The sequence below is a fragment of the Akebia trifoliata genome, chromosome 3 (genome assembly GCF_017979445.1).
Source record: "Akebia trifoliata isolate Shusen 1 chromosome 3, ASM1797944v1, whole genome shotgun sequence".
In the NCBI taxonomy this organism is placed as follows: Eukaryota; Viridiplantae; Streptophyta; class Magnoliopsida; order Ranunculales; family Lardizabalaceae; genus Akebia; species Akebia trifoliata.
The window spans coordinates 8,082,429-8,109,696 of record NC_141377.1 but is presented as its reverse complement, the minus strand read 5'-3'; the positions used below and the strand labels follow the sequence as shown (position 1 = coordinate 8,109,696).

At 33.5% G+C, this 27,268-nt stretch overlaps 1 protein-coding gene across 1 annotated transcript; it reads right to left on the bottom strand.

The window, feature by feature from the left end:
* Positions 1 to 9,259: 9,259 nt before the first annotated feature.
* LOC147405866 (ATP synthase subunit O, mitochondrial-like) lies at positions 9,260 to 22,446 on the bottom strand. The gene is made up of 6 exons (XM_086433745.1): positions 22,259 to 22,446; positions 21,710 to 21,760; positions 20,240 to 20,483; positions 14,659 to 14,771; positions 10,316 to 10,402; positions 9,260 to 9,706 (listed from the first exon to the last, which is right to left on the bottom strand). The coding sequence occupies exons 1-6, from the start codon at positions 22,385 to 22,387 to the stop codon at positions 9,578 to 9,580; spliced, it is 753 nt and encodes a 250-aa protein (XP_086289871.1). The 5' UTR covers positions 22,388 to 22,446; the 3' UTR covers positions 9,260 to 9,577.
* Positions 22,447 to 27,268: the final 4,822 nt, after the last annotated feature.

Genomic DNA, 27,268 nt, shown 5'->3' with positions numbered 1-27,268 from the left:
CTATCAATGGCACCGACCATGCCACCACCAAAATTTTCTCTCTGTCGATCACACCGACAGGACCAGATTTTTAATACTTTTTCAATATTGTATTTTCCCAATAGCACATAAAGTTTAAGTACCTTAGTTTCATTAAAAACATTTAAGTAAATGGAAACATTTACTTTAAGTTATTTAATAAAAATAAGGGAATACCCCCATTTGAAAATAATGGGAATAGCTTAAAAATCTAGTTGTCTACGCGAGTCACCTTCTTCTAGGCTCTGTTGGACGACATAGCATTCTCGTTCAAGTATAGGCCGACCATTGTGATGGTTCCTTAGGATCCAGTATGACCACTTAGGTCTACGTTGCCACAATATTGTTCTATAATCTGGTCTGGTATTTTTGGTTTCGTAGGAGAAGGATTACTTAACAAATTAAAATCTAATTTTTGGGTACAAAAATAAAATGCAAATTTGAACATTTTTGTCAGATTTACAATCTCTGATTTCTTTAATTTTTTCTTGAAATTAAGTTTCAAAATTATATGATGTTAAATCTCGTGGTAACAACTCTCTATTCCAAAAAATCGTTTTACATTTGAAGAACTTTGAAAAATTATATTTTTGACACTTAGCGAAATTTTCATCAGCTTTGACTAGTCTTCAATGATTTTATCCCAAATTGCATATATAACCTATTTTTGGCCAATTTTAATTATTTTCTTCACATACTTTTATAAATTGAGTTTTAATATTTAAACTTTATTGAATAATTTACTTTTATCTCTTCAAATAATATAGAAAGATTTGGTTGAACTTGAAAAAGAAAATAGTTTGATTTATTAAAAATTTGAGGGATCGCATTGTAGGTGTGATATCGTATATATAATAAATGAAAATGTAAGCTCTCATTTATTTCTATTATCAAGAGGCGATGTGTATTGTTGTTTATTTTTACGAGTTGAGCCGTTGTACGGTAGAAAATTGGATATACATTCCACATACTTGTATTGTTAATTTCTATTTTATTTTCAAAAAGAAAATGTATATATAAAATTATTTTGGGATCTCTTAAAGAGTTTATGAATGCCTGACAGGATAATTTGTCATATCACATCCAAAGTAACATAATATCCTAGGATGAACGATTGTGATCGTAAACTCCTATGTAGTCACCATGTATAGGGGAATAGCATCACAACTGAGATTCGGGATATTCTTTTCTATCTTTACCAATGAACTTTGTGGTGAAAAGGTAGTTTGTGGCAGTGTTGAGATGTCATTAAAGAATCATATGTTCGCCTGATAGGCTTAGATGAAGATGACCAGTCCATGATCATTAATTGTCTAGAATAGTCGAACATTCTAACACTTTGTGAAAGAACTTATACCTTATGGTCATAGTCAACGGTCAACCTAAGTTGAATAAATGGTCATCCAAGTTCTGGTAAATGCAACAATCGACCACGAAATCAAGAACTAACAATGGGGTTCCACATTGGTGAAGTTTGAAACATATTCGGATCCTAACTAATAGGTATCCAATCGTGATTCTCACACTCTTATCAACTACACTACCACTATTTGCATGTAATAATATTATTATTAATATTATATGGATTTTAAATTGAGAATAATTACAAATTGATAAATTGATCTATTTATATGTCCAGCCTTGTTTACATTATGTTACAAAAAAATTCATGATTTTTTTAAGGATGATATTATATCTTGATAGTAAAATTGGAAAATTAATTATTTTTGCAAATTATCATTGCTTTTGGTTATTCGTTATTTTTTAGAGTTATGTTATGACAAAACCTGTAGTTATTTATATTTCAAGTATAATTATACATTAAGCTAAATATTACATTGAAAAACATGCATATGTTTCAAACGCTTTAGAATGATTTTTTTTTCTCAGATTTAAGGGACTGTTAGTTTGAGACATTTATTTCTTGCTGGATAACTCTTTATTACTCACCCCATCTTTCACCATTTCAGATATGTCAGTTATTGAGGTGTCAACCTTCAAGGAATTAAAGTACAAGAATGTACTTGAGGTTCATCATTCCGATGAGTTGCAACCCTCATCTACTTGAGGATGATCTTAAGGTTTACTTGTTTATTTTATTTTGTTGAGGTTGTGTATTGGGAGTATTCTAAATGAATTATGGGTTGTAATTGATGTTTAGTTTCTGCACTCTGATAGATATTTTGGTCTTTAATTATTCATATCCATTATTCTATTATCTTTTTATCACTTTATTATCTATTTATGCTATTATCATCTTTGCGTAGTGTTATTTAGTGTCTTAGAATACTAGAATCTGGAGGCGCTATAAGAAAAGTAGAAAAACTTTTGTAAATGTGAAGAAAATAGAAAGTCGAAATGATTTCAATTAGGGCATGTAACCCTAACACACAATCTCAGTTAGGTCTTTCCTTAACATAATAACCAATATATATGCCTTTGAATTTTGATCGATCTATTTTGAGAAACTCTTTTATCATGTAGAATTAGTCTACAAACGTTTACATAGAAAAATTGATTTACCAAATAAAATGATCTTTCAAAAAATTATTACAAGAAAAAAAAACCAATTTATATTTGAATATTTAATAATATCCTTTACCCAATCTTAGATATTCTCCCATTTGCATAGGTATAGATTCTTTATCAAGAACTTCCCACTATTCAATATACAGATATGGAATATTCCTTGCTGAAAACTTACAATTACTCAATTACATGTTTCATGGATCAAATGTGGTAAAAGTTGGTAAAGGCTTGAGGAGAGTTGATCCCATGAGTTACCAAACTAATGAAATATTACTAACATAAGTTCATCGAATCGAATCTATCTATATGTGATATAATAGTTTTCCGATAAGAAGCTTCTCAAGTGTGATCGATCATTAATTGAAATAAATATTCTACAATGCTAGCTCAAGAATCAGTTACTTCCATCCATCTAATTAATAATAACATACTAACACTATGACTACCATATAAATAAAATTAAACGCCAACTTGATTTGTGGCTGTGACCGTTTTGGGTAATAACGTAAGAACCTTAACCTTAACGATAATCTCATGGTCATGTACCCGAACCTTTAGCATGAAATATCATCCAATATTAGACAATAATATGAATCTTGTGCTTAAAAAGAATCTTAACTCTTATAAGCATTCTCTATCAATAACACAACTCATTCTTAAAAGTGACTTAGTCAGTCTAACATACCAATGGTGTTGGTATTATCAAAAAATTTTCATTCTATTACAAAAACAAGTTGACATTTAGGATGAATCCGGCATTTCACGAAAGAATCAAAGAAAGAGATCAATTTTCATCTCACGCCCAAACAAAAAAAAAAAAGTCATATTGTGAATAACTTACATCCAAAATGTCGAATCAAATTTGCAATGTCGAGCCTACAAATCAATTTTATGGGTGCTTGGAAGCCCAATGTGAAAATTTTTCATGAACCATCTAAATTCTTAAGAAATTTCAGCAAATGATTTAAAGCACAAAGCAAAGACTAGAGCAAATCATTTGCAAAATTATTCAAAGCCAACCTACCAACATCAAAATTACTAAAATATCTATTATTAAAGAATTTAATCAATTCACAAAAATACCCTCAATAATTCCAACAAAGTTCACTTCCGATTAGATACTTAGGCCCCGTTTGATACAACTGTTAGAATCTGCTGTCAGATTCTACTGTAAGAAGCTACTGTCAAAATCTACTGTCAAAGGCTAAAACACTGAAAAGCTTGTTTGATAGAGTTGTGTACAAGTGTTGTGTTGTTTACCAGAATCTGGTAATTATTGTTTGATATAGCTTCTGGATTCTATTGTATTAGGATAAAATGACTAGAATACCCTTAATGTTTATAATGCACCCAGAATACATAAAAAATTACCATAATACCCTTATAAATATATAATTACATTAAATATATATACATATAATAAATTTATATTAAAATTTTATAAAATAATTATTTTAATTTTAAAAAATTTATAATTCTATAAAAAATCAATAATTCTATAGAAATTTCGACAACATCTCCTCTTAAAAATGGACATATGAAATTTTCCTGATAAACAAAATACATGGATAATATCGATGAAGTCAAATTCAAACAAAATGGAGAACCCGAGTATCACCAGTTTCTGAATAGAATCACACCACCCAATGAAGAATCTCTCTTGGCATACAAGGTCTTGAACCCAAAAAAATATTCTCAATCAACTACAAAACATAATTAGTATATCCCAATTAACCCACATGCCTGACTTATTAATAACACCTAATTAAACTCAAAGAAGTCCTAATTAAACCCTAATTATGCAGATTCTAGACCCACTAATCAAACTTAGGCTTGAGGCCATTGCACAACTATAAGGGTCTTGGGTTTGGGTTGTATTACAATGCAGTCTCTTTCTCATTTTATAAAAATGCTTCACAGTTATTGACAGATTATAATGTGATCTTGCTAAGGATAATGAACATACTTAATTTGCCCCTTTAAAAATGATTAGTGAAGCTAAATATGATTACATTAACGATAAAATAACAGCATAACGGAACCATTGATGCATAATCAATGGCTAGTGGCTAGCCATTACTACTTTGTTACAACTCCAAGAGATAAGAGCTAAACAATCTACACCATTACCACCTCAGTGCTTTTGGTGTATTGGTTAGGTTTGTCTAAATTGGCATCAGAGCCAACGCCACATCTTGGGCTTGAATCCCAAAATGAGAGACATGGAGAAAGGACTACCTAGGGGCTCCAAAAGAAAAAAAAGGGTACCAAAATGAATGCCACCATAGAGGGGAAGGGCTACATGAGGGGACTAATATAGAAGGGTACAAGAGTAAAAACCACTAAAGAGTGGGCGGCCACAAATGTCGACTGTGATGTGTGCAACCCAAAGATATAAGGACCAAATTTTCCTCACCATTATCACATATGTGCATTTGGTGTTTTAATTAGGTTCATATCTATTGATATCAGAACTAGCACCACATCTAAGGCTTGAATCCCATAAAATCTCATAACCAACATCTTAGTTAAGCATTGAGATAGATTACATGTAGCTGGTAGTGAATAAATAATAAACATACTATAAACCAAAAAAGAACAAGAATTGTTTTGATATATATTAAGAAAGGATATTATATTAGAAATAGACAGCCAAACAAAATACCTAAGGAATAAAGGAAAAACCACGACATCTACCTTATCATCCCTTATTTTCATGTCATTCCTTTCCTCAGGTAACCTATCGACACCGACAGCATTGACACTGGGTTCTCTCAATACAGAATCAGGCACTGTGCTCACTGAAGCCATTTGCTAAAAGAAGAGATTTGTGCAGATATTGATCCAGCAACTTGTCCACTTGGCTTTCCAAGTCGAGGAAACCCAATTAGTTTACCTGATGAATACATAATGAGATTATTGATCTCCACAAAGTTGCAATAAACAAAGGCTGCTTATGTCCCACGCATTTGCTCTGAATTGTGAAAATTCACATGTCCTCACATGACTCATCTAAGTTGTTAGCAATAGCCTACAAGATTCTTGATGTGTGCATCTATAACTACCAGAAAATTTAGTAAGTTGAATCATGGGCACCAATGGATCAGTCTAAGCAATGCCCTAAGAGAAGAGAAAAGATGAGCAATACAAATTAGCAGATCCAAATTTCAAAACAACCATAAATGTGCAGGATTCCTTTAAATCACAATAATACACATCTCGGAATACTAAAAATTTGATTCAACGTATGCATAGAAACTCACACTTGGTCCCCAACCATCCATCTACTATATAATCGTTGCCAAAATATCAAGATTGAGAAAAGGTGGTCATGTTTCCAAACAAAATACCTAAACAGGAAAATCACTTTTTTATAAGTTCAAATATTTTCTTTTCTTTATTTCCAACGTTTCCCTTTGCTCTCTGTTTTGATTTCATCTCGCTAAGAAAGTAAATAACTTTGTTTGAATAAATAAAAATCAAGAAAAAAGGGTAAAAATGATGAAATAATACTTCGAATGCCTAGAAAACACCATTATTATGAAATGTCTACCATCAAACTTTACCAAATAGCAAAGAGTAGTAAATTATGAGATAAGCTCAACCAAACTCCCGCAAAACAATAACAAAATAGCACCCAAAAAAAAACAGGATCGCGTTGATCAAACTAAAAAATTCAGACAAAATATACCAGATCACCCTAAGCAAAAAGATTTATGCATCCAAACCAACAAAACCAAGCAGATCATATTAAACACTATCGGATTCGATTTCAAACTCTATACAAATTAAATCCAGAGAAAATTTACCAAATGAACAGAAATAAACATTAAATCAATGACAATCGTTCTTAAATAAGAAATTTTGACGACGAAAACTATACCGATCGGATCAGGATTTTTCGGGATCAACTCTTTTTGAAAATCAACAGCATTAATGGCTACATGCTAGGAATACCCGATAACATTCGAATCAATTTATTAAAAAAGTTTAAAATTTTAGAAATTAGAATATTGAAAACTCGATAATATTCGATTCGATCCCATCAAAAAAAATTATTTTATAAATTTATAAATTAGATTATCGAATACCCGATAATATTCGCTTTATAAAAAAAAAAAATTATAAATTTATAAATTTGATTGTCGAATACTCGATAACATTCGATTCAATTTACAAATATAAATTATCTATAACTCCCCTTAACATTCGATTCAATTTATAAATATGCAATCAACAAAAACCCTTGATTTTGAAGATGAAAAACCATTAATTTTTACATACAAATCGAGAGTTTCTTAAAATCGAGGGTTTCTTTGGCAGAGAGAAAGAGAGAGAGGATATCTGCACGATCGTCGTAGGAAAAGATGGAGCCGAGGTCTGCTCAAGCCGAAGAAGATGGTGTCGAGATCGGCTACTGTTGAAACACTCTGTTTGAGGGTTAGGGCTGTGTGAACTTCTGTCAAGAACAAAAGGGAAAAAATGGCTGAGGGTTAGGGCTTTGTGAGGATCTATCGAGAAGAAGATCTAGAGGACTGTGGTGTGTGAGGTTCAGTCGAGATGAAGATCTACAGGGCTGTCTGAGGTAGTATCGACAAGAACAGCTGCGTGCTGTCGACAAGCAGAGAGAGTTGTGCGAGGCTTTTACAAGAAGAAGAGAAGAACAAATGTGGGTGAGGTTTTGTCGAGAACAATGAGCTACTATGTGCGGCTCTGTTGACAGAAGAGAAGATGAGAAGAAAATTGCGATGGGTAGTTCGGTCATTTCACATGAACCGTTTTTCAATAGCTCGTTTCTCCCACATACGCGAATTAAAAAAGCTTATTTTTACTGCTTTTCATATCTGCATTTAAAAACGCAATTTTTTTTAACAAATGGTAATTACGGATCAAAACGCAGATTTTCAGCGCAAATGCACTAAAATCCGCATTTTGAAGTCAAATCAAAACCCCACTTAGTTTTTTTTTCTTCTCGAATGTCTTCATACCTTTGTCAACTGCTAATGGATTGCATCGAGGGTTGGATATCTCTTATACTATCCTATTCTGACTGTTTGGAGCTTGCCAAATCTGTCCTTTATATAGCCTCCACATTTATTGGCTTTTAGCTTTTAACATCCCAAAAGGAATGCAAAAGAAAACTGAATCCCTCTTTGAGATTTCTTTGGAGAGGTCCAAACCTTCAAAATTCTTACCACCTTACTCAACTGGAACAATGTATGTAAACCTCTTTCCGAGGGTGGACTTGGCATTATTGGGAAATGGCAGGCAGGCATGATCAAACTATTTTGGTCTATTCCTGGATTCGTAGAAGATACATTGGAGGTGGTGACATTTGGTCTTTCTCTCTTCGTCGAAATGACTCATAGGCTTAGAGAGGTATTCTAAGAATAAGAGATCTAGTAATGAAAAATATCAGAGTTTTGATTGGCAATGGAGAAAATACATTCTTTTTTGGAAAGATGGCTCTTTGATATCTCAATTCGGCCAAATGCTAAGGTGGCAGACAGAACTTGTAAGCTCTGAATCGAGGTTGCTTTGCCCCCTCATAATGACCGAATGAGGTCTGTAGTGAATCAAGTTTATTCACCACCTCTTCTTGAAGCTGAAATACGAAACAAGTATATATGGACCCCTCACGCCTGTGACATCTTCAGCTTTAAATCTGCTTGGGAATACACGCATCTACACTCTACACTGATAGTAATCAAATTGGCTGGCAAAAATTGTTTGTAATCCACTTAGAATTCCGAGATATTCATTCATTAATTGTATTCTCACTATCGAAAATCTGCAAAAGAGAGGTCTTAATATGGTCTCTCGCTCTGTTCTCTTTGTCTGCAAGCCAGAGAAGATAACGATCATCTGTTTTTCAAAAGTTCATTCAGCTCGTGGATCTGGAAATCATTTCTTCTTCGTTTTGGGATTCATCGTTTGGGAATAGGTAATGTAATATTCATGAAGATCTTCAACGTATTATGAACTTGAAGCTTCCCTATTCCTCCTCGCTCTATCTCAGTTTTTTGGGCTTGTCCTCCTTAAGGAGTTATCAAATTCAATTGTGACGGATCCCTTCTTCCCTCGGGAGGTGATTATTGTATCTTGCTCAAAACTCGGAAGGATCCTTCCTTAACAGTGGCTGGAATTTTTGTCAAGGCTTAGATATTGCTACAATCAAACTCACTCACTGACTTCTATTCTTGAAGCTCCTCTTAAGGTAGAAAGAAAGGAAGACTTGCCAAGAATTATGAAATTGTCAGATAATTCTAATGCAATTAGTAGCAAACGGAATCATGAGCGGCTGGCCCTCTTCAGTGAATTTCAATTTGTTTTCCAACGGCGAGAAGCTAATCAACCTAGCAAAGCAAGGGGGGCATCATCAAGGACTTATTTTCTCATAAGATACTTCCTTATTTCCTGATGTTTTTCACTATTTTGTGTAATGACCTCTCATGTAATTATATGAGAATGTATATCCCCAGCTTATCAATAAAATAATTGCAATTATGAACCAATCACAAACAAAATATGATTTCATATAAGATTTCCCAATAGCTCCAGAGCCATAGTAAATTGTTCATTGCAAAACATTTGGGGCGCAGGCCCTGCTTGATAGGTACTCATGTAAATGCAAAAGATTTGCACTACAAATGATTTACAGCTGCAAACTATTTGCTGAAATTTGTCAAGGGCTTAAGAGACTGAGTATCCCTGGTTAAACACTACTACTTAGAAAATGAGCTGTGCAAGAAATGTTTGGATTTATGATTCAAAGAAACAAAACAAAAGACCAAATGGAAAAAAAAAAAAAGGTTTGTTCCCCAAACATAAGTGTAGTGTTGATACCTTATTTCAGATTGAAAGACCTACAACCCAAAGACTCGAAGAGATAAATACCACCAATCCAAGGCTCTAATGAGAAACCTCTCTCTCAGAGTACTTGATTGAAAATGCAACAGAAGTAACATGAAAATGAGTGATCATAGCAAGCTCATCCATCATGCTACAATGCTTCAATGAAGCCTCTTTTTTAGATGCTATCAAAGTTGACGGGCTCCCGCAAGAACCTCTCCATCTGTTTTGCCCTCGTCCTTATCGACATATCAAAAAGCTTTTGCCCAAATTCCACCACCAGTCCACCTAGAATGCTTGGGTCAATCTGCAGGTGGATGGTGTAAATTAGACTCATTTTCTTCAAAAACCAACTACAATATTGTGTAAATAAAAAGCTTTAAAAAAAAAAAACAAAAATAGAGGTCTTAATTGTTATCAAAGGATACCTTTATTAAAATGTCCTGCGGGTTCCAAAACCATGGATACTAGAGTCATGATATTTTTATATTACAAAACATAAATAATTCATAGTAGAATAAGAAGTTTTATTTTATAAAACAGAAATTTCTCATGGCAAATATGAGAGGTTTCTATGTTTACAAAACAGAAACTTTCATGGATGAAACAATATGTTACCATGTTATAAAACAGAAACTTTTCATGATACCAGTCTTCCATGTTTGGGTATGGCCATACGAGTAAGCACTATACTTTCATGGACTTATTTCAACATAGCTAAAACAGATGGTTCAAACAAGTCGGTTTTATTTTTATTTTTTTTATCAAATATTATAAGTCAAAGGAAAAGAGTAGGGCAATGTGATTCTCAGCTGACCATGTGAAAATCCTAAACCAAAATGGCATGCATGGTGTAAACAAGCTTAAACTAATAAAAAAAGAAATACAGTAAGAAAATTTGATGTAAGGTAAGTACCTTTTGTTCAACCTTAACCTTCTTCCCACGTCCAACAATCTCCAGCAGTGTCTCATTAAGTTGTTTCTCCTCTTCTGGTGGGAGGGGCTGACGAAAAAGGAAACAGAGTAGAATAAATGGTTGGAAAATTGGGTTTCACGTACATAGCATCAGTGGTGAAATGTAAAAAAAATAATTCGAAACCAGGTGGCTCTAACTAAATGTTCTTTTATGCCAACAAGAGAAAGCTCTAACTAAAAGCTTCATTAAACACAATCAAGAACTAACTTTGCGGCTGATTGAAATACATTGTCAATGTCAGATTTACAAGATTTATGTAAAAAAAAAAAAAAAAAACGCAGTCTTATGATTAGATTGACACTAAGAGATCAGAACATCTTAATGTGGCTTTGCCCTACAGTCTCATTTAATTGTGGGTTTCAATTTCTATAAAAAGAAAATAAACTTAAAATTCATATACCAGTTTCGGAAATTATCTGTGGGTCTTTTATCTTTTACAGTCATACTTTGATGTAGGATATCTACAATCCTAGTTAGAGTTCTAGTAGGATTTCTATTTCATAGTTAAGTTAGAAGTACAATTCCTTACTAGTTTCTAATTTGTTTTTATTATTTAAGCTATATAATTAGAAGTGTCCAATTTGAGTTCAAACAGGATTAAAAAGTTAGTATTATGTTAAAGATATGTTAAGAATGTTAATTTTTAATATTTTAGTAGAATTTTAAATTGTTATGATAGAGTTATCTATCTAAGGAACTCCAAATCCGAAAATTAATAATAATCAAACAATCAATCAATTCAATTATATTTTCTCTCTTAATTACTTTTTAGCTTTATGCTTTATTTTCTTTCAAGCTATTGCTTATTTATCAATTGAATCTATTGATTCAAATTGATTTGGAGTGTCCTATTGAACACAATATCTTAATTCCTATCAAGTCTCTTGATTCACACGCTTCTGCTATGTCATAATTCGAGCTTCCAATATTATTTCTAACGGACTTGGCTATTTAAGATGCTCCTATGGAAACTTCAAGGCAAGGGGCCATCCCTTAGTCGTCATCCTTGAGCATCTTTATTTTCAAAATATTTTCAATCTATGATAAAATAAATGTTCTCTCATTCTCATCTAAATGATTATTTATTTGTATTTTGATTAGTGTTACGACTATATTATTGGCAAATAATTTTTTTGTATCAAAATTGATTCCTTAAAATTCTAAGCAGCACACTAGCGAAAAAGTCAAAGGTAGGATGGTAGGATGTAGAAACATGTACTTCAAAAGTACGATATACGGAAATAAAGAGAATTGTTGAAGTCACTGAATTATATATAGAAAATAAAACGGAGGTGATTTTTTGAGTTTCGACAAAGAACAAGGTTCTCTTTCTAACTCTACAAAGATACAATAACAAATATTATTTGAATTTAATAGTTGCTTTTAAAAGAATGAAAATTATCCCAAAGAAGTGTCAATGCCCTTGGCAAATCGGGAGACGGGTTTTAGCCATCCAGAAGTTAAGTGAAAGCTTCAAAAGCTTCTCCTTCATAAGCATTATGTAATAATGAGGAAAATGTGACCAATTTTCTTTTTGCTTGTTGTGTGGCCTGGAAGAAGGCTGAAGAAAGTTGGGTAATCTTCTTGGGTTAAGAGGTTACACTAGATTCTCTTTCAGTAGGGTGTTTTCTTGGGGAAGAGAAATAACAAGAAGATCCTAGTGGATTTTCTTCAAACTGTTACAGGGGTGATGATCTGATTACGTGACTATCAGATAACCAGTGACTAGTGAAGCCGCTGGAAAAGTTTATTAGGCAGAAGGTCTCACGTTTGTGGTCGCAACTCTAAAATGAACCATGTGTGTAAGGCTAGGCAAAGATAATAGATTTCTTGGTTCGCTTCAATTCACTTGTGCATGTGTGTGTATATAATTTAAGCATGCAAATTACAAGTACAAATATAGGGTTAATAAATTTTCAAGTGTTAAATAGAAAAATTGATGGGGACATCAAAGCTTCAAGAGTAGATTTTAGTTTTTATTTAATTTTCTATTTTAGGACCTTATTTTTATGGTCTTTGAGGCTTATTTTCATGTTTTATTAACCCATGATCTTAGTATAATATTTAGGGGTAGTTTGATAAATTTAGTTTGTTTTTTATTTAAGTTTATAGGGGTTGGAAAATTAGGAGAGAAAGTTATGAAATTAGGTTATGTATTTGGTATTTTAGATTAATTAGGATTCTTAGATTTATTTTCTTTATATATAGATTGTATTAGGATTTTTTTTAACGAATAATTTGATGAATAAAGAATGAGTTTCTTTCATGGAGTGAAGTGAATTCTCCACCATTCTTGGTGTGATTCCAAGGTTCTATCCTTCTATCCCAGATTTCATTTTTTTCCCTCCTCGTCCTACATCAAAAATTCTAGTTTTGCTTCTCTTTTACATATATATATATATATATATATATATGCATAACTGAATATTTCAAAAACAACAACTAAACATTGTATACTTCACGATTTGGTTCACCAAACTCAATAATAAAATTCAGTAAACCAGAATGGTTGGGTTCACAAATTAGTTAGCACAGGTTTGCTGAATTCCACGAACCCAATATAGAAACTGCACCACGAATTGGTTCAACTTTGTACCAGTTTGCAATTCGATCTAGTAGAATTTGGTAACATAGAGACAAATAGTGGATCAGAAAAATAGCAGCCACAATATCATTGTCCCTTGTCGGGGATGGTCATATACCATCCCCCAAGCCTTTATATAAATCATATGATGTAGGAGCGCAGTTAACATTGGACTCCATCCTCTGTAATTTTTTTTTTTTCAAAGTATAAGATTTTATTAGTAATGAAAAAGTGAAGCGGCCGAAGTGTTCCCTATACAATAATACAACAAAAAAGACAAGGCAAAAAGAAACAAAAGAAAGAAAGGAAGTTTGGCCACAAACGAGCTACACATGGCACAGAGAAACCCACTTAAAAATAAAATCTTCGAAAAACACCCTTCAAACTCCTTTGACAGCTTGCTCCACAAAAAAATCCAACCCAAAATATCCAAAATGACCTCTTGGAGTCTTTTCCTCTCCTTAGAACACCATTCTGTTTCTCTTTCCAAAGTCCCCGGCACAAGGCAAAAAGAAGAACGACCCACAAATATCTTTTTCTATGGGAGAAAACGTTATAATTTCACCCAATAAACAAAGATAAGACCTCCAACTAAGTGAAAGGGAGAAAGGAAGTGAAACCAAATGCAAGGAGAGAAAGGACAATGAATAACAATGTGGTTCCGTGATTCCCCAGCCTTTTTACAAAGGAAGCAATAATTTGGTGAGGAAAAGCCCCGTTTAATCGGGTTATCGAAAGTTAGAATTTGACCAAGGGAAGCTGTCCAAATGAAAAAACTGATTTTTGAGGGAACAATAGACGTCTAAACTACATCATCTCTAATTATTTTGAACCACGTATGAAGGCGCAAAGTGGTGATGATTTGACATGATCATTGTTCAAAGCTTGATCAGTCTCAGAAGGTTTCAGCAGAACATTCCAGTCTCCGCAGAAATCGGAACAAAACATGGACTCTGAAACATACAATGTTTTGGATTGTCTAGGAAGTATTGGTCGAGACCATTTGGATTTTTCTCCTGACCAAAACATTGCATCGAAACAAGGATTTAAACCTTTGATTTGATAGCCTCCCATGTCAGAGATTGTTGTCCTTAGTTCAACCCTTTGGCTGTTTGGGAACAAGAACCAACACTTCGTTGTCCTTAGTTCAACCCTTTTGTTGACATATAAATTTGTATGTTGACTGTCATAGTGTCTTAACGGCTGTTTCATCTAAAGTGGCTTGTGACTTTACATGCTTGCTTTGTCATTTCTATAAAAAGCACTCTATCTAATAGTTTAATACAATTTTTTAGTGATTTTCACAACATTTCCATAGTTTTCCAAATGCTTCCGCCTATATCCACAAAATAGTTCCATTTCCACAAGGATCAAGTGTGTCGAAATAAACTAAAACCTGGGCCATTATACTATAGCACAAGCAGTTAGAAAATAAACCTTTTTCAGAGAGTAAGCCGGATCAGACCTGTGACCACATGGATCAAGATCCACATATTGGTTAAACACTCAAACAAGCATCATGGACATCAAAAGATGCAGTATTTATGAAGATTTTTCCAAAATCAAGTATACCATACTCAGAATCCTCATCTCCAGAAAGAAAATATCTTACAAATCCCAAAAGACCCAACACTACGCTAGTTATGAATAGTGCGCTTTGCCACGAAATATAAGTATGTCAAGGAGAAAAATAACTTACAATGACAGTTTTCACAGTGACTTTGACCTCTCCCCTATGTGCCATGGTCAACTCCACAAATTTCTTTGTGATATTCTCAACGTATCGTAACCCCCCTTGCTCAGTCAAGATAACTAGTGCAAATAAAGCCAAAGCAGGCGCGTCAGAATAATGAGCCAAAATTGTTCAAAACCTATATAAACCCAAAGCTAAATAGTTGGTGAGTGTAAGACTACAAGTGCGAGTATTCATTAATAAAAAACGGTTTTCAATTGAGTAATATTCAGAGTAACAATTACAAGGAACAGCAACAATCCCATAATGGTACTTCGTAGAACAGAAATATCATGAATTCATGATTTAGGTCAAATTAAAATGCATTAGTGAAGACATGACAAGTGAAGCCAAAAGAGACCAACAAATTTAAGTGGCAGTATGTAGCAATCAGACAACACACCAGTAATTTTGCATATAGATATTTGGAAGATTCGTTCAACTAAATAGTAACCATAACAGAAAAATAAGCTTATAAAGTTTAAAAAAAAATAAAAAAACATTTTTAAAGGTGAAAGCAAGAAGCATCACTCTCGCAAAAAAATCAGCCATTCTGATTTTCCTAACTTCATGAACAATACACTTGGAGCATTAGGAATGCTATATAGAGTTGTTCAAAGGGTTGTCCAACAATTGTCATTTACAATTTGCAAACGATGCCAGTAATTGCAGGAGCTTCCTTATACCTAGTTAAGATTCTAGAAGCAGCTCATTTGTTACTTTGAGGTAGTTTCCGTGCTGAGCATAACTTTAGCCATCAGCAAGGTGTGTGGCAGTGTTTTAAACGTTTAGGAGTAGGGATAAGGTGTTCAGAAGCCAAAGCCTTAAGGAGTAAGACTCAAATGTGTAAAGCGCAACCTTCAGGAGCATCCATTTTTTAAATACATACATAATAGAAACTCAAATAAAAAAGAAAATGAAAGAAATGTCACAAAAAAAAAAATAACCATGCACAATTTCAGATTCCAAAACTTATCAGACAAATCCAAACTATCAAGATCAAATTAAAAGTTAACCATATCTAAAATTTCATATTGGCAACTTTCCATGTTTTAATCCTCAAATTATTATTATTATTTTTTTTTCAAAGAAAGAAAGAAAAAGTGCAACAAGCACTTTGACTAAAAGGGCTTAACAGCTTGCTAAGTCTCAAGAAGAAGTAAGTGTATAGAGATAGAGTAAGGAAGAAACACAAAAATAGTGGAAAAGGGATCCAAACATTGATGGAGTTCCAAATCAACTAGAATCTGGAGGTCAAGGCCAAAAAAAATGTATAATAAAAGAACCTTTATGCAAATTAAATGTCACAAGGACCTTTAGAATTATAACGACTTATGTAATAATACTAGAAAAACAGAGAGAAAATTAATACAACATATTCCACTTTGAGGCATAGACCAATGGAGTCTAGTTATGGATCAAAGGATTTTTGGCACCCGACTATTAAGACATTTCAATGAAGTATCCCTGTCGAAAACCTTAAGATCTTTCAAGGTTGTTACTTAAGAGTACATAATCAAATATTATTGTTTATTTCATATCCCAATTCCTCACCCCTATGTCCATTACAAAAGAGTTGAGAAAATTATTATACTTCGGCGAAAGGGGGTCAAATTCTCCGAACCTTTGTTATTTTAGTTAGGTTCAAGTCTAGAAGGAATAATATTCTACAACTAGCAACTCATATATTTTCAAACCGATCCACTTGCTATGTATTATTTGATTGACTAATCCTTTATACTGGGATAAACAAAAAATCAAATGTTTTGGCAATTCCTAATGAGATGATGAATCAAGATGACTTTGAATCAAAGCTCTGGATTTTTGTTCATCCCTTGTCATAATAATATCTCGATTGTTTGTGGAATGACAAGGCAAGGTTCTAAATAAATACCACTCAAGGTAATGAGCATGATATCTTGGACAAGAGGCTATGGAGGTTTGGAGTTGAATAGCCATATACGTGGAGAGTCATTTGGACCAAGTATGGAAGCAGGAATCTTGATTGGGATAGTGAGAGGTTATGCGTATTTTGTTCAGAGAAGCAACCAAAATGGTATCCAGAACTTGTCAAAAAGTTATATTTGATTCTTCTCCCTAAAGAACATACTCTTTGTAGTAGGCTCCCATCAATGGTGTGGAGGAGTACCCTTCAAATATGTATACCCATAAATCTTTAGTCTCTATAATATGAGAAACCAACCGATTAAAGAATCCATGGTATTAAAAAACGATGAGTTGTCATGGGATATGTCAAGATTTGTTTGATCCCACTTTTCATCAAGTTGGCAGACATAATAAATATGTATTTCATATTTGATCGTTTAAGCTGATAAACTTTGATTCTCTCATCTAGAGAACATACCCTTTATAGTATGCTCCATTTGCAAAGAAAAGGGGTGTTTTGGGTGAGACAACGATAATCATGCTATTGTTTTAAATATTAAAGCTATTTTATTGTGGCCTAAAATATTTATTTTTTTAAGATTTTGTAGATGGGATCACCTTGTGAAGGATGAGGGGGCAAGTAGGTTATGGCTTCTTCCTTTTTTTTATTGTGCCCGTGTAGGTAGACCTCCTCAACCTATTAAATCTTTAAATGCATTTTTTACAGATAAAACAATTTTATTGAAAGAAAGGGGAAAAAAAGGGACAAGGAGATCAATCTGAAATCCGCAATACAAGCAAAAAAGAAAGGGAAAACCATAATCTTTACGTAAGGACTCCTCACCTGAACAAAAAAAAGAAATTCAAAAAACAAAGTTCCTTCAAATTCCTCAATACACTGGCACCAAAAAATGCTCCTTACCATAGTTGTAGTTGTTGTTTGAGATCACATATACAATTTTTTATTATAAAATCGCATATGCCATGATCACATAGATAAGGATGCAATAGTATATGCAGTCACATATGCTCTCAACAGTCAATTTTTAACTTGAGGCAACAACTAATCTCTGTTTTTTTTTTTCAAAACCGAATTCTTCTATAACACCTCAGTTCCACCTATCCTCATTCTTACAGCACTCTAACTTACTACTACTCTCATTTTAGCTCCCTTCTAAGTTCTCATTTTAGTTCGTCAAAGGAATATAAATCTTAGATGACAAAAAACTGACCAAGCATAAATCCTCCTCAATAACCAGCCTATTGACCAGATCAAGTAGATTGTTTGATACATGTTTCTTTGCCACACATGGAACCACATATACTAAAAAATAATATATCAAGAAGGTAAAAAATCCCACGTCTTTTTCATCATTATTCCTAAATATCTTCCACCTATTTACCAGAGATAATCTCTCTTTGCTATTTGGGAAAGAGCATGACCATCAACTTCTACATTTTTCAGTTATTCATATGGACAATGACTTATTTCCTTCCTTATTGGCAGTCTAGACAAATAGGCAGCATCTTCGATGCTAAAGTATACGAGAAATGTGAAAAAACAAAAGTATAACTTGGATTTCACAGCTCTCTAAGAAGAATAAAAAAAAAGCTTGTTCAGAAACATATTATTCACTGAAACTTTAATGGCAACCAAGAAGTTCATCCTCCTTAATGTATCTTTATGACCTTTATCAGTAAAGATATATTTTGCCTCATAAGCCCATTCCTTTGATTCTCAATTGTTCATATAGTGAAGAACTGGAATCATATATTTATCATTGTCTTTTCAAGTGGTATGGCCTTAATAGAGAGAAATCAGAACTTGTAGTGAGCCCTGTGGATACTTTCTTAAATTGAATTGTAAAGCATCCATCATCTATATATCAGATTGTTATATGTCTCTTTATAAAGTTGGGATATTCAAAAAAGTAAAGGGATCACTTCGAGGAATCTCACCCTCTTCTAATCCTTCATTTCTAATTCCAGATTTTTAGGTAGCTATTAAAGTGTTCCCTCTCAGTGCCTTTTAATTTGTCACAAATAGTACTAGATTTATACCAATGAGCCCGAACAAATGTTATCATTTCTCTTCTCCCCCCTTCCAATTATCCCTTCCAATTTTAATGTCTTTCCACTTTTACCCCCTCAACCAGACAACAATGCTCGTGCCGTAAGCCGAGAAAACTCTACTTGAATAAAAGGATCGATACATGATTCTTTGTCAAACAGGAGCTGCATAAACAACATGATAACTTAAGACTAAAATTTCATTCTTTTCTTCATTATTCTTGAATCTCTTCCACCAATTTACTGGAGATATACTCCCTTTGCTATTTGGGGAAGAGGCTGACTTCTTCGTGGCCATCAACTCCTATACTAGGATCCTCTTTCATATGTCAGTGATTTGTATTGAATATGACCTATTTTCTTCATGACCAATCTAACGAAGTAGACAACATCTATGATGGTAGAAGTATACTTCAAATGTGAAGCACCAAAAGCATTAGAAGTTGGGTTCTACTAATAAGCATAGGCTTGCTCGAGTACATATCATTCATCAAAACTTCCATAGCATAGAAAAAACTCATCCTCAATTTCTCCTTAGAACCTTCATTAATCAAGATATCTTTCGCCCAATAAGCCCATTCCTTCAATTCCCTATTGTTGATATTGTAAAAAATTTGGAATCACATTTTTATCATTGTCTTCTTGAATGGTATGGGCTTGAAAGGGATAAATTATTTCTTATATTGAGACCTTCAATACTTTCTTAGGTTGAGTTGTAAAGCACCCGTCATCCTTCTACCAAATCTTCATTTCACTTTTTATAGTGGTTTGGATACTCCCAAAAGATATGGGAACATATACAAATACAAGAATGGGCTGGGATATTTGTACACAATTTTTCCATGCTAAGTTTTGCAGGACATACTTGGAGACCTGTTGAAGGTTGGTTTTGGATGAGAATGATCTTAGCATGGAGATGATGCCACAAAAAGTAGACCATCATGAAACTTATAACCCTTCCCTCTATTGGCCAAACAAATTTGGGGAAATAAACAGTCCCAATTATTTCAACATCTAATCCTTTGATAGGGTAAGAACTAAGAAGTTCAAGAATTAGCTCATTTTTGGAAAGATAATTCCCATGGTGAGAATTATCATCCTCCCCAAGAATCATCCATATTGAGAGCAAGAGAGATTTGTGTGCATGCGTACAAGGAGGGGGAGAGAGGGAGATAGAGGTGGAAGTATCCAAAATGTAACATTAAATGCCTAAAAGAATAAAGATACAATGCCAATAAGGTGGCTAGGACCAAGCCTCAAGAAGCAGAGGTCCTGAGTTTAATTCTCCCCCTTGGTGGCCCCCCCCCCCCCCCCCCAGTACACCTAGTATATGTGGAAGGGGTTACATACATACATTGTGGGATTAGTCGGGTCCTCTAAGAGGCTCGGATACCAAGGTATCAAAAACAAATGATGGTAAAGTGGTGCCATATTGAAAATTTGCCATTTCAATGTGCAAAAAAGTGTAACAAAAATGTTTTCCCACAAAATGTATGTCAATGGACACAAATATAATTCGAGATTATCTTTCCAATACTAGTATCAAAGTGCAACAAATAAAAACTAAGTTTCTTAAAACGGCTTGACGTACCCAAAAAATTCCTTGTGATAGTCGAAAATTTGGCTTCAGAGCATATTTCATCCATAGCATTTACCCTAGTCCCCTCGGGTACTGATAAATCCTTCATGAACTGTGAGAAAGTAGGACTTCTCTTGGAAGCCTCAACAAAATCAAGAACCTCAGACTCAACTTTGTCTAGCAAGTTTGCTTTTGTTGCTGAGATATACAATGCAGAGGCATAGGTTCCAAATGCCCCAAACATAGGCAGTGGCACCTGTAATGTTGTTGACAACTAAGATTAACATAAATAGAAACACATTATCAAAATAATATTTGAGTATTTAAAATGATTTCCCGAAAACCTATAGAAGTAAATATTGATTGTTGACCGATTATTTTATTTTTTTAATAGGCAAAGAAATTGTTAACCTATTATTGTAAGATACCATAATAAGAAGATAATTGTAACTAGAAAAATCAAGACACCACAGTTTTTTTTTTCTTCATGTTTGCATGTGTTAGAATCCTGTTGTTCTGTTATTTACACGAACAGCCAGGTTGTTCATATGTGTTGTGTGACTGCCCTAGGGGCTTTAGTTATATCGTGGTGGGCGTTTTATGTAATGGGGCCCATCTTGTTTTATTTATGTGAGCCCCACATACTTTTAATAGTGGTTTTAATAAATAAAAGAGGATAGGCCGAACCCTATAGCCAAGGCAGTGTTTGGCTCTCTCCCAGTCTCTTTCACTAATCTTCTTCTTCTCCTCTTCTACTTGTTCTAGGTTTTGGTTTACTAACTACATGCATATCACAAAATAGGATGTTGAACAATACATACCAATCAAGCTAAAAAAAATGTTTTATGACAGTAAAAGACCAATAAAACTTTGCGGAGGAAAATGTGAGGCAGTTAAGATATATCTTCAAAAAATGAACATAGCCAAGATGAGGAAGTTGAGATGGATAATGGAAAAAACTAGAGAAAAAAAAAATCAGATATGAACAAATTTTAAGAATGCATAGGAGAAACCACGGACCCAAATAAAATTTAAAAGGCACATATTTCATGCAGTTAAAAAAATAGTGAAGGTGACAGCGCTAAGTTGTTAAGTTCTATGATTGTTGATTCAACAACCAGGGTTCAAAACCCACCTACATCCACTAGGTGATTTAACTTACTCTCCACTACTTCTGCACATATACAGAAATCAACAAGAATGATCTTTGTAGACCTAATGTGATTAGTGGCAAGAAGTCCTATAGAAACAGACAAAATCAATAATGATACCTTGAGTGGAACACTGTCAATGGATCAAGTCGGATACAGTCAAACTGAACACCCCCACTATGCATTAGTTTTGTGTCAATAAAAGAGAAGGGAATATGGAAACAAGCATTGAATTCCACAGAAATTATTTCACTAAAAGATTAAAAACTCTTCAAATTTGGACAGACTGACTTAGGTTTATCGCACCAAGGTGTTGACAAATCTAACGTACCTTAACCTTCACTTCCTTTGATGCTGTTTCAGTTGCATAATTCCTTGAAAACTGTGAGTACAAGAATGAGAACACTCAGATTATAACCAAACCAAGAAAACATTCAGCCTAGAACCACAATGAGAGAAATCGATCAAAAAAAAGAAAGAACCATGAGATTAAGTATAGAAATAAGGAATTTCAACCTCCTTTAATTATCAGAAATTAGACGTCAAAAATCGATTGGCCTCTATGAGATCTCTTCGTACATAAATAACAGAAATGTAGTGGAATTAATCACAAAAAATCATACTTACCTCTATTTTATTATCAAAATCACTTGTATTTACAAATCCATAGATAAATTTTGGTTAAAAAAAATATATATATATATTTAAAGAAAAGAATCAAACGTCAACAAAATACAATATAAAACCCAGGATGATAGAGTGGATCAGAAAAATAGGGTCGATTATTAAGTGAACCGAAAAAATGTAATTCATGGATCTTGAAACACAGATCAGATCAGAAAAATTAAAGAAAATCTACAAAAATGAATGAAAATTTTACCTCAGGAAAACCAGGGCGGGGGCGTTCAGAACTTTGTTGAAGAACGGATCTCTGCGTAAGAACCGATTGGGATCTCAGAATCTTATGGAGAAGAGGGAGACTTGATCTCATTCGCCCAGCCAACGCCATTAGAAACCCTAGCGAGAGAGAGAGAGAGAGAGAGAGAGGAGCGCACGAAATTGAATAATGGCTGTTACTGAGGTTTTCTTTGTTACATAACCGGAGATGGTTTTTAATCGTATCGCGAGGAAACACATCCATGGTCAGACCCACGTCAGAATTGAGAGAATTGCAGTAAATGCCGTTTCATTCCGGCATTTTCCTTCAAAGAAACTTGTTGAGTTGAAGAGGTTAGAAATTATAACTATGTAGGATTTGATCCTATGAGTAGTAATTAAGTAAACTAATAAGTTATACTTCCATCCAATTAAAACTAATTAAAGTTAAAAAAACAAAGGCTTTGTAATCCTAGAAAACCAACACACACAAAAATAAATGAAAATCTAAAAAGAGTAAAAGTTAAACAAGATCAATCCATTTTAATGGAATTGAAGAAAAAAAATTAATAATAATAAAAATAAGACAGTCTTCCATTATAGGTTAATGTTAATTGATTTGAATGCCCTCGTCTTCAACTTCTAGCCAAAAAGTCATTATATGTCTCTGAAGTATGTCATTTTCAAGTTCTTTAACTTCTATGTGCGTTCCGCCAAAGAGATCACCCACCCAACACAATCAACCAGATGAACTAGTCCACATTGAATACAATCCACTCCATGCATTCCTTTCGATGGTTAAGAAATATGACTTCAATGGCTTCTCATCTAATCGGGAAGATTTTGCCTAGGTCCTCTAGTGGACGTGACCCATTGAACAAGAGTCTGAAAATCATTGCATTGTATGATAGGATGAAGCCTGCAATTGTTGTTGTTGTTTGTTTATATATATATATTTTCCATTGAAATTTGGATGATTAGATTACAAGTAGAAAAACTCTTTCCTTACCAATTTAGTAAGGAAAGTTTCCCGACAGGACAAAATTCTAAGAAACTTAAAAAAAAAAAAAATTTTGAGAAAAAAGCTAGTTTTTTATTATTGAAATTTTTTTTTAATGTTAGATTTTCTTTGAAATCTAGAAGGCTATGTAGTGTTGGATTGCAAATGTGGTGATCAATGTGGACCCAATCATGCTTAATAAGATTTTAGGTTATCTAGGTAATAAATATTAGAGAGCTGCTATTAACACCCCAACTTTTACTTACAAAATATTAGAGATACCCCCCTATGTTTTGAAATTGATGACATGTATCCCTTGATCTCAGTCATCTAAATATACTGGGAAAAATCTCAAATGCCTTCATATTCAAGCCAGAAAACAAGATTTTTATTCTCAAAACTAGTCATCTTCAAGTCCTTCAATCTTCATAGTATACTACTCAACTTTATACCTTCCATTCATCGTTTTCAACTTAGAACAACTCTTTACATAAAATCTTAGGTTTTTCTATCCAAAATCCCATTATTTTCAATTTACCCCAAAATCTAATTTGTTTTTTCTTCCCAAAACCAACCATCTTCAAGTTCTTCAACCACTAACGTAACTTTAATCTATTCAACCTTATGTACATCATTCATTTTCTACTGAAATTTTTCTATTCATCCTTCATTTTCCACCCAAAAATCCAAGATTTTTCCACCCAAAATTTCATCATTTTATACTTCTTCAAAAAGTGTATCTTGCCTAGAGATTTGAAGGTTAAAGACTTAAAGTAGATAAATTCTTAAGATAGATGATGAGGGTTAAAAAATTTATCCAAAAAGACTGAAGATGAGTGGTTTTGAGAACAAAAATCTGGGTTTTGTACTAGAGGTTCAAAATGAGGGTATTTGAGTCTTTTCCTCTTAATCTACGTAGAAGACTAAGGTCAAGGGATGCATGTAATCAATTTCAAAACATACAGGATATCTCCAATATTCAGAAAAATGATGGGGCATGTCTAAATTACCCTTTGTTAAATTATTTATAACACCCCAATTAATTAAAGATTAAAATCATAGTCACTAAAATTTGTAAAATTCCCCGAAGTAGGGGCTAGCAGATTAAATCAATGATTCCTATATTAATAATGGAATATAGTAACATTTTTATCTTTGACCTTCAAATTTTTTATTTTTTCAACATTCAAACATTAAGAAGAAGATAGGGTTTTTAGCGAGTTTGAAGATTATGGGTTCTAGTAAGAAACCCAAAAACAAATTTTGTATAATCTCCAAAATTTTCTAAATTTTTTTACAAAACTTTTTTGATTTATTTGAAGTAACCAAATTGAACCTTCGCCGAATAATTACTAAATCCGAACTTTGTTACTATGATTAAAATACACTATTCAAACATTACAAAGACTTTACTCAAGTTATTAATTAATATTACAAAACATTATAACACACATTCAAACAATTTCAGTAGTTGTCTACAGCTAGGATTAGACTCATATAAAATCCTAAACCTACAAAAAATAAATGTTACAAGAAAAAAATAGAGAGAGATATTTATTCTCAACCATATACGTATTTTTTTATATTTTGAATTGAGGTGTAATACGTAAAAGTTGGGGTGCAATTAATGCTATCTAATATTATTATAAATTATTATTTGAATTTTAATAAATATTTTAAATAAAACTTTGATTAATTAATTTTATTATATTATTAATAAATATTTTTTAAATTTAAAAAATATATTAAATAAAATTGTGACGTAAGAAAAATAAAATTTGCTTTTGCTTTTTAAGAAGTTAGAGGATACTAGGTATGTACTCTCTTTTTCTCCACCCTTAGTTGTAATTTTAAATTAATAATATTAGTCTAAATCAATTAATTTTAGGGTGATTTAGACATACCCCTATGTTTTCTTGAATATTAGAAATACCCTCCTATATTTTGAAACTGATGACATGCATCCTTTGACCTCAATCTTCTAACTAGACTAAGGAGAAAAGACTCACATGCCCTTATCTTTAATCATCAACCAAAAAACTCAAATTTTTCTTCTTTAAAACCAATCATCTTCAGGTCTTTCAACCTTTAAGATAACTTTAATTTATTCAACCTTATTTTCATACATCATTTTCTATCTTGTCTCCTTTTGTAAAACATCCTAGATTTTTCTATCCAAATTTTTTTCATTTTATACTTCCTCAAAAATTATATCTTGCCTTAAGATTTGAATGTTTAAAACTTGAATACAATCTTAAAATTGATAATGAGAGTTAAAAATTTTATCTGAAAAAGGTTGAAGATGACTGATTTGGAGAAGAAAAATATGGATTTTTGGTTAAAGATTAAAGATGAGGGGCATTAGAGTCTTTTCCTCTTAATCTATTTAAAAAATTGAGATCAAGGGAAGCATGTCATCAGTTTCAAAACATGGGGGGTATCTCTAATATTCAGCAAAACATAAGGGTATATCTAAATCACCCCTAATTTTACTTTTGTACTTATTTATTTATTATTTTTTTGAAGATTAAGGGGGGGTTAGGCAAACCCCCAACCAGAAGAAACAAGATTACATTCTGTTATAGGCATGCCCATTCGCATCCTTACTTACAATATTTTGTAGCTCTCTAGGTAAGTTCATAGGATCCAAAATAATCACCCCTGGCATGTTAAGAAAAGAAGCTAGGAAGTCAGCCGCTTGATTACTCTCCCTATAACAGAAGGAGAACTCTATCCTTTAAAAGTGTGTTGCTTTTGTCTTGATCGCTTGGACGATTCTTTCTTCTCTCCAAGGAGCGTTAACTCTCCCATCAATGCAATCTATGGCAACTTTGGAATCAACTCTAACCTTCAAGGATCTAACATTAAGGGAAGCAACCATGTTCATTCCTTTTAGGATAGCCTGAAGTTCGTGAAAAATGAATAATCTTCCTTGAGTGTTTTCTGCAAGAGCACCGATCGTCAGACCTCTATTGTCTCTAATACTGGCACTTTCCCCTCCAACATTTCCTTTTAAAGAGCCATCTAAGTTTAACACGTGGAAGTCCTCCGAAGGCTTGACCCATTTACAACTGAGAGGCGTTCGCATCTCAAACCTAGGCTGCAGGTTCCATGAACTCATAAAAGCTCTTGATGATGCATTGTCTTCTATTAACACTTCAACACTTTGAATCCTTAGTTGTACATCCCGAACTATGATAGCTTCAAGAAGGTTTGGAAGGATGTAGTTGTTCTTGAATAATCATCTACACCTCTCGAGCCAGATATGGTGGATAAAAGCATTGAAGGCTAGCTTCTTGACTATGGAGATGAGATTCTTTCCTTTAGCATTTTTGCACATCCATTCAATTTCAATACTCTAGTCCCTATTTGTATGGTTCATGTTAGACCTCTTAAGAAGTTTTTGCCAGATCTCATAGGCATAGTTGCACCCTAGGAAGAGATGTGCTTCATCTTCGGCCTCCATTCTGCAAAAGCAGCATATTGAATGTTGAATGATGCCTCTCATCAGTAACTTATTTTGAGTCTTGAGGCCTTTGCATAACCCCAGCCACGTAGTTGTGTTGTGCCTCTTTATGTTATTTGGGAATCATACTAGATGATGCCAACTAACTTGGGTGTTGGGTTGACACATAGCCTCGTAAGTTGATTTCAAAGTGAATAAACCTTTTGGCACAGGCATCCAAACTACCTTGTCCTTAAACGTGACATCAAGGTCCAATGATCTGATCTGGTCCCATATTCCCCCCAGGTTGGTGGCAAAATGCACTGGAAGATTCCAAGTGTTATGCCTGATTATATCACTTACTTTAGCCTCTCTATGAATTATTGACTCCAAGTTAGCAACCTATTGGAAGTTGTTCGACAAAACTCCTTCGGGTGTCCATGGGTCATGCCATATAAATGAGTCTCTCCCACTCCAATTATGTAGGTCACAAGATGTTGGATGGTTCCCCTAGCTTGGAGGATCTTCTTCCACATCCAAAAGGCATATTTGGGAACTGGGATTATCCA